Below are 8,410 nucleotides of genomic sequence, written 5' to 3'. Positions count from 1 at the left end.
GAATCATTGCACAATGAAACAAAACGAACGGGCGACCTTAATTAATCTTCTCTTCTTTGGTACACTGAATGAACTAAGAAAAGGGCATATATATATTCAGTGGAGGAGGCTAAGAAATAGAGTAATTATTTTGAATGTCTCAGTTAACTATCACTAACAGAGGAAAGAGCACTTTCCGTTCGTTATGCATGCGAAGCCGGGAACGTGGAACGTGGCCACGTTCCTCGTTCCGGAACGGGAACGGGAACGTTCCGGGAACAATTTAGTGTAAAAATCCTTCGTAAGCGCCGTTCCTCGTTCTGGGAACGGTTTCGGGAACATGGCTACTAGAGCGTATCATAAAATAATTATAGAACGAACAATATCATCAGAAAAAGAACTTATCCCTAAATTTATCACATAATCAGCAAAGATCTGGAGAAAAATCATAAAATATTTATAGAAAACAATATTTTGTATGCAAATTATAGAAAACAATATCATCAGGAAAAAAACTTATCCCTCACTTCATCCCAAAATCAGCACAGATCTGGAGAAAAACTAGCCTGGTACCCAATTCTAGCACAAATCAAATGGTCTGTCCGGATGACCATCCCTAGTGGCGGGCGCAACTGCAGGTGCGGGTGCGGCTGCGGCTGCCCCACAGCTGCAGTAGCCCAGCTGCCGCTGCTGCAGCCAATCTGTTTAAAATATGGCAGCAATTACCATTGAGTAAAATGGCGCCAAACCCCACCTCAAATGAACAAACAAGCAACGGAAATACACTAAATGCTTAGAAATGCAAATCCTGCAAGTCATACTACAATAATGCGTACAAATAGCAGATTTGTAATGCTAATAACTAATGTCACTTTCGAAACAAATTAGCCATAAGTTGCTGGGTTGCATTCCTAATAACGACCACTTTTTCATTGCATACAAATCATGCCAAACCTCATATCTTAATGATCCAACTGAACTTTCCCTCCCCTCTCCCAACACCAGCAAATTCCAATAAATTACAGCATAATCCATCTGATAGTATCTACAAAGTACCTGACTACCTAGTTAACCAATTCCTAAAGGTAAGCTTTACACCGTGCTGCATAGCATCAGGAGCTAAGTAATGCCTAATGGAAAGCATGAGAACATGGCAATTAGCCAAAAACTAAATGCAGGATCTCAGTAATGGAATTCGCATAGATTTTGAATGCACAGTATATAGCACATAGGTATGGGGAATGGAGGGTGGCCTCACCTCGTGATGGGGGACTCGTCCTTATGGCTTCGATGAGGGATTGAGGCCTGAGGGGCGTCGAGTGGTACTGCAGCTGGGAAGCGCAAATGAGGCCGAACGGACAGGGGAAACAGGACTTCGCTAGGAGGACAGCGCAACGACGGTATTAGCACGAGCACCACCATGTGTGTTACAGGATTCGCAAAACAGCTTGGCGAAAAGATGGGATCTCACCTTTAGAACTAGGAGAAGGGCTGGCGACGGGTGGAGGCCGGAGACGGACGGAGGTGCGGACAGGAGCCGTCGCCGCCGCCGCCGCCGCCGATGGGCAAAAAGTGAGGGAGGCGCCGGGCTTCTGATTTGTAATTTTTTATTATTTTTAATACAAAATTATACTTTAATTAAGAATAATGCTCATCCTATAAAATACCCAACCTAGCTCACTTTCATCTGCCCACTAGACAAAATTTAAATTTCGTCTACCTAGAAGACGAAAATATGTTTTCATCTAATGAGAAAATACAATATTTTTCGTCCAATCGTTGTCAAACCAGTGGACGAAGCAATTTTCAGACAATTTTTGTGGGGCCTGCATGACGAAAACTAGATTTCGTTTACCCATTAGACGAAATTTAGTCTCCTATGTGTCCAGCTGCTCTAAGTTCCTGTTTTTGAACAGAACTTTGAACATCTTTATGATGTTTTGCACAAAAAACAAAATAATACATTTTTGTAGTACAAGGTTTCCTATACTTAGTGCTAATTTTTTTTCAAAGATTTTACCTAAGGTAATTTTTTATATACGTCTAAAATGAGTCACTTGTAATGGCAAGATTTAGAATTTTTTTCAAATATACGTCCTGCCATTACAAGTTGTCGTACACAGAGTAGACTAAATTTTGTCCACCGAGTAGATGAAATTTAGTTTTCATCATGCAGACCCCACGAGTTCGACGAAATTAGATTTCGTCCAACAATTGGATGAAAATATTGTATATTGTCGTCTCATTAGACGAAATATCATATTTTCGTTCTTTGGGTGGACAAAATTTCCATTTCGTTGTTGGACATATGAATGGGACCTAGTTTTAGAATTTTACAGGATTAGAGCATTATTATGCAATTAAAGTATAATTTCATATTAATTAAAAATAAAAAAATTCTCCGATTTGTTGTCGTGCCAGTTTCCCTCCCGAAGGCAAGTCTACTCGGAGTCTTCAAACCCTAGAAGAGGCCACCCGCTTCTCTCCTTTCTCCTCTCTGCATGAGAGATTCGAGAAGAACGGGAAAGAGTGGGAGATCCCTAAACAGAGGCGGAGACAACCGATGGAGTCACCAGTGTCAGCTCCATTAGTAACCGTTGTCAGGTCACTTGATGAATATGGCATAACAGTAATTTGCCATTGATTTTAAAAGAAATCATCATTGTCTGGGGCTGCAGCCAACGGAGGGGCTGCAGCTGCCACTGCCTGGGCCTGCAGCCGAGCCGCTGCACTTTGGGCCTATTTGGACGGGGCCTGAGCAGAGCTGCCTGGCGCAGGCTCCCAGGCATTCAATTTCGAGCGCCTGGGGTTGGGATGGCTGGCTGGCCGGCAAGCAGCCTGCTAGGTCTCCATCCAAACAAGTCCTTCTTGTTTCACTAGAGTGTGGGCCATTTTTCATCTCAAGTAAACACTTCCTGAAATTTGAAGGACCCAACTCAAAGAATATGGGGAATGGATCAAATTGGTCATTATCAATTTACTGGGTGATTTAGTAATGCTTCTTTTTTTTGCGGTAAAGTAAGAGCATCTCCTGCAGTTTGGCAAATCGAGTTGCCATTTTTGATTTTTGGCAAAAACGTTAAAAATACTCCTCCAACAGTTTGGCAAAAGACTTGGCAATTTTTGGCAACTTGGGAAAACCAGCCTCCAGCGCGTAAATATATGCGCGCGGCGCGCGGTTGGCATCATGGTTTCTAGTCAGGTGGGAGGGTGAAAAAGAAATAAATAACATAGAAGGGTTCCTGATTTAAGTTTTCAAGAGGTGGAAGGGCATAAATATAATTTTGTTTCTCTCTCAGGGTTCCTGATGTAAGTTAGATCTGGATTTGGCAAGTGAATTATGCCAAACTGTTGGAGATAAGCTCTTTTTTTTACTTGACATATTTTTTTAGAAGTTAGCAAAACACAAGATATACCAAATAAAATATGGCAAACTCTTGGAGATGCTCAAATGCTTCTCAATAAGACAATAACCCAATTCAAAGGCATATTTTGGGCCCAACACCTGACACCTCCCAGAATGCTGGGCTCCCTGTCGCGCCCAGCCCAATAACAAGCAGAGCCGTCGTCCTCACGCCGCCGTCGGCATTCCACGCACCACCTCAGACCTCACCAAACTGGCAGCCTCCCAGCACACGGCAGACATCGGCCGAGCCCCGCCGCCCCGCAGCCAACCACACTCCCCAACTACCAGACCAAATCCCCCACCCCACCTCCTAGGGCTCACTCCCCAGGATACCCAAGTCAAAACAGAAACCTCCAGGCCAATTCCTCGACCGCATCGCCGACAGCCCGCCCGCCCCCATGGCCACCTCCGCCGCCCTCGCCGCGCTCTCCGCCACGGCCGCCGCTGCCGGCAAGCGCCTCCTCCTCCCGCGCCCCTCCTCCTCCTCCCTCACCTTCGCCTCCCGCCGCCCGGGCGCCGCGGGCCCCCTCCTGGCCCGCGGGTCCCCAACCCGGGCCGCGGCGTCGTCCGCGTCGGCGCCCCCCGCCGCGGCGGCCAAGACCATCGCGGTCGGGGACCGGCTCCCCGACGCGACGCTCTCCTACTTCGACTCCCCCGACGGCGAGCTCAAGACGGTGACGGTGCGCGACCTGACGGCGGGGAAGAAGGTGGTGCTCTTCGCGGTGCCCGGCGCGTTCACGCCCACCTGCTCCCAGAAGCACCTCCCGGGGTTCGTCGCCAGGGCCGGGGAGCTCCGCGCCAAGGGGGTCGACGCCGTGGCCTGCGTCTCCGTCAACGACGCCTTCGTGATGCGCGCCTGGAAGGAGAGCCTCGGGGTCGGGGATGAGGTGCTGCTCCTCTCCGACGGCAACGGGGACCTCGCCCGCGCCATGGGCGTCCAGCTCGACCTCTCCGACAAGCCCGTCGGGCTCGGCGTGCGGTCCCGGCGGTACGCGCTGCTGGCCGAGGACGGCGTCGTCAAGGTGCTCAACCTCGAGGAGGGCGGCGCCTTCACCAACAGCAGCGCCGAGGACATGCTCAAGGCGCTCTGAGTTGCTGCGACCCCTCCTCGCTCGCCATGGTTTGTGTGTCCCCCTTACCTGAAAAAAAGTTAGCTTTCGTTTCTGAATGAATAATCGTTGCGTCAACGGTGGCTTGTGATGGTTGCTACCGCCGCCGAGAGTTTGGTGACTGGTGAATTCTGCGCACTTCACCTCAGTGTATAACTGTGTAAGAGTTGTCATCTTGATGCCAAGTTTCTAGCGAACATGATAGCTCCTTTGTGATTGTGAGCGTGCTCTGTTTGGCATCTTCTGATGGCATACCACTATTATCAGTTTTGTGTCGAGGTGCGATGGTTGCAGCTGCACCTTTTTTTGTGCAAACCAAAGAGCGACGGAGGCGACCGCCCAATTTCATTGGAAAGTTCAGTGCTTCAGGCTTTGATGCACACCTGACCAAACACCAAGGCGTTTTGCCGTTTTGGCATAGGCACTCTGCACATAAGTTTGGTGCTATGGTTGGCTCGTTTGATGAGGGATAGACTTGACCGAGTTGCTGCGTCCATAAAGTTTTATCAGACAATCCTATCACATAATGTTTTCGCACAGCTTCACATAAGGAGAGCAGTTTTCTTAATGCACGCTGAAGCTGCTGCGGCTGTAGCACAGCTTCACATGGGGATTCAGTTTTCTGAGGGGGCAGGGGGATCACATCACATGCCTCCTATTTCATTTGCTCTGCTAACATGGCATCTCGTTGTTAGTAGTCCATTATTATACCGCTGGCAATCAAACCTTTTCTAATGCCTTGCGATGCTCGTGTTAGAAAAATAGAGCTAGACAAGACGACTACGGAACCTCTGAATTCTGAATACCGTTTTTTTAAATAAGGGAATGACTTGTTTGGAGAGACATCAACTTGAACTGAGCAGAAGCGGAAACACCTTGAACGGGATGTCTCTTGTTGTTTCTGATGCCTCTACTTCCTCCGTTTCAAATTATAAGTCATTCCAAGAATCTTGGAGAGTCAAAGTTTTTCAAGTTTGACTAAATTTATATGATAAGATAATAACATTTATGATTCTAATTAAATATCATTAGATTCTTTATTAGCTATATTTTTATAGTACACTTATTTGATGTCATAATTTTTTATATTTCTCTTTATAATTTTGGTCAAACTTTGAAATAGTTTGACTCTCCAAAATTTTTAAAATGACTTATAATTTGGAATGGAGGGAGGACATTCTGTATTTCTGGTAACAAGTTGAAGTTCCTCGCTAGCATTTTCCGAGGTGGTGTGTCACGTGCGTGGAATGCCGACGGCGGCGTGACCGCGTGACCGCGTGAGGACGACGACGGCTCTTCTTGTTACTGGCTGGGCGCGACACGGAGCCCAGCATTCTGGGAGGTGTTGGCCAAATATGCCTTTGAATTGGGTTGTTGGTTTTGTTAAAAAATTGGGTTATTGGAAGCATTACTAAATCACCCCGTAAATTGATAGTACCAATTTGGTCTCTAAGAACATCTCTAGTAGACTATTTATCACTTATACTCTATATATTTTATATATTTTCTCTTTCCATTACCAATAATACTTTTTACATTTTTGGTAGCAACTGTTGTAGCAGATTACTCAAAGAATAGGATGGAGGGAGAAACTTCCTACATTTGAGGGAGAGGGAGGTGTATTTTGGCGATTGCCAAAATTTTTTTGATATTGGCGATGGGATTGGTAGTGTCGGTACCCTGTAGCAGGGATACCCACTTCTACTGCAGACAAGGCAGGATCCGCGATGTCATCCGTAACTCGTGGTAAAGGGCGGAGCAACCAGGGCCCACAGGACAGACTCTTACCTCACCGGGCCAACGGCCCCGGATCCGCTCCCCGCTCTGGGACGGGTCCGGAGACGCCACGTGTCCCCGAGGAAGGGAAGCTCCGAGCCAGCCACCGAGATCCCGGACCTCTCATAGGGGTCCGGAACCTCCTTACGCCCGTCCGGACCTCCCACGCGCGTAGAGCTAACATACCACGGGGGGGGGGGGTCCGGAGCCACCACGTGTTCTGTGGGTGCAGGCGCGAGTCTTCCGCTGGAAGGCTCGCCCACCCACCGCATTCAATGCGTGGGGTTGAGGCGTGCTCTGCCGCCGCGGCTCGCAGGGCAGACCTTGTCAGTAGACCGTGTTTTACCGAGGTATACAGTGCAGCTGCCTGCGCCGCACCCGCGTAGAGCCGTCTGCCGCATTAATTGGATACGACAGCACGGCTCTGTTTCATCATGCCTCCTACACCGCAAGCTACGCAGTCCGTTCAGCTATGTGGCAGGCGACGCCACTTGCCACGTCTGATGCCGTCCCGACAAGACAGCACCTGGACACGCTGAATAGGGGATTCCAGGAGCAGGCAAGGTAATCCAGGAGAGAGATCTCCTTCGCCTGCGACGCCATAATGTATGAGCAGTACGTTATTTTATACTACATCGATGGGCTCATCTGTCGGGGACCCAACGGCCATGTATGCGCCTCCCTTGAGATATAAAAGGGAGGCGCTCGCTGTGCACAACAAGCTCTCGAAAGCACACAAGAACACTCACACGGAGACACACGCTGGACTCAGCTCCAAGCTCTTCCAGACACAAGCAATACAACTCACAGTGGATGTAGGGTATTACGGTCCGGCGGTCCGAACCACTCTAAACCAGCTGTGTTCATCGTGTTCTTGAGCGAGATCGAATTAGGCGCTAGCTAACCCCCCGAGTACTCACCCTCTGGGCTTAGGCGGGTGCATTTCACTACCCGGCTGTGATTTGCCACACCACGACAGGTAGTTTGCTGGAGCACCTCCCATTACCTAAAGGGTAGGTTTTTGGTATTGGGAAAATGAATAGATAGTCTGTTGGAAATGCTCTAACATTCCCCGTATTCTGTGAGTTGGGTCCTCCAAACTCGAAGGGCTAGCCTAATAGTTCCTAAAGTTTCAGCTTCAAGGCAATTATGAACCAAAGCTGAGAAGATGGATGCTGTGCATCTATATCTATATATATCTTATATAGATAGCACATACTAAAATTATTAACTCTATTTTTCTCAACATGCAAGCTATCCGCATCATATATGAACCCACTACATTATCATCCAATAGGATCACCTATTTATGTCTTTCACCTGTTTTTTGTAACTAATAGCATCCATGCATGGAATTTATTAGTCTTTGTGAATACCACGCTACAACATTCTTATAGTAGAAATACATAAAGGGGCAATCATTGAGCCATTCAATTCTCTCTTAACAAAATGAACATGTTTTCATGTAGAATGTTGTTTGCAAAAGAATATCGCCATGTAATCATCTTAGTGTTTCTACTTTTTAATTTTACTTTAAATTTTATTTAAAAAATTCTACAGCAACATGCAGGGTATCACTAGTTGGTTTTGGTGGGCACGACTCCTCGGTACACGCATGCATCGATTCGGCTCGGCTCCCGCCACAGCCCACAGGGGTTCCACGCCAAATGGATTACAAAGCCAGTTGAATCGGTCAAAACAGCTTACAAGTACGCAAAACTGGGTACTAATCTTGCTTAGGGGATAAATTAATCTGGTATTTATAGGAGGAGGGAGCAAATTAAACCAACATTTTGGTGAGGGGGTGGGATGGAAAAGTGAATAGGTGAGGGGAGTAAAATTTTCAATAAAAAAGAACCTAAAAGGGGGAAAAAATAGCCCCCTCCATCGTCCGGTGGTTAAAATGGAGAACGTGCAGTACCATGGTATACGCACTGTTCGTCTATATAGCCGCTTACACGGCGTGTAGAAGCTACTCGATGGGTAGCAGTGTAAAGTCATTTCGACCATTTAAAAGGCCATTTAAATGGATGGATATACTGACTTTTTGCTAAATGATAGGTGACTGACCGTTCATCGTTTAAAAATTAGGTTAACATTGGGTATACGTGAAAAGTATATGCACTTGAAATTAACATCA

General features: G+C 47.2%; 1 protein-coding gene across 1 annotated transcript; it reads left to right on the top strand.

The window, feature by feature from the left end:
• The first annotated feature begins 3,594 nt into the window (after positions 1 to 3,594).
• LOC120703970 (peroxiredoxin-2E-1, chloroplastic-like) lies at positions 3,595 to 4,793 on the top strand. Its single transcript, XM_039988200.1, has one exon. The coding sequence runs from the start codon at positions 3,784 to 3,786 to the stop codon at positions 4,474 to 4,476; it is 693 nt and encodes a 230-aa protein (XP_039844134.1). The 5' UTR covers positions 3,595 to 3,783; the 3' UTR covers positions 4,477 to 4,793.
• The last annotated feature ends 3,617 nt before the right edge of the window (positions 4,794 to 8,410 follow it).

The sequence above is a fragment of the Panicum virgatum genome, chromosome 4K (assembly GCF_016808335.1).
Source record: "Panicum virgatum strain AP13 chromosome 4K, P.virgatum_v5, whole genome shotgun sequence".
Lineage (NCBI taxonomy): Eukaryota > Viridiplantae > Streptophyta > Magnoliopsida > Poales > Poaceae > Panicum > Panicum virgatum.
Note: the sequence above shows the minus strand (reverse complement) of the source record. Positions and strands in the feature narration are given on the sequence as shown.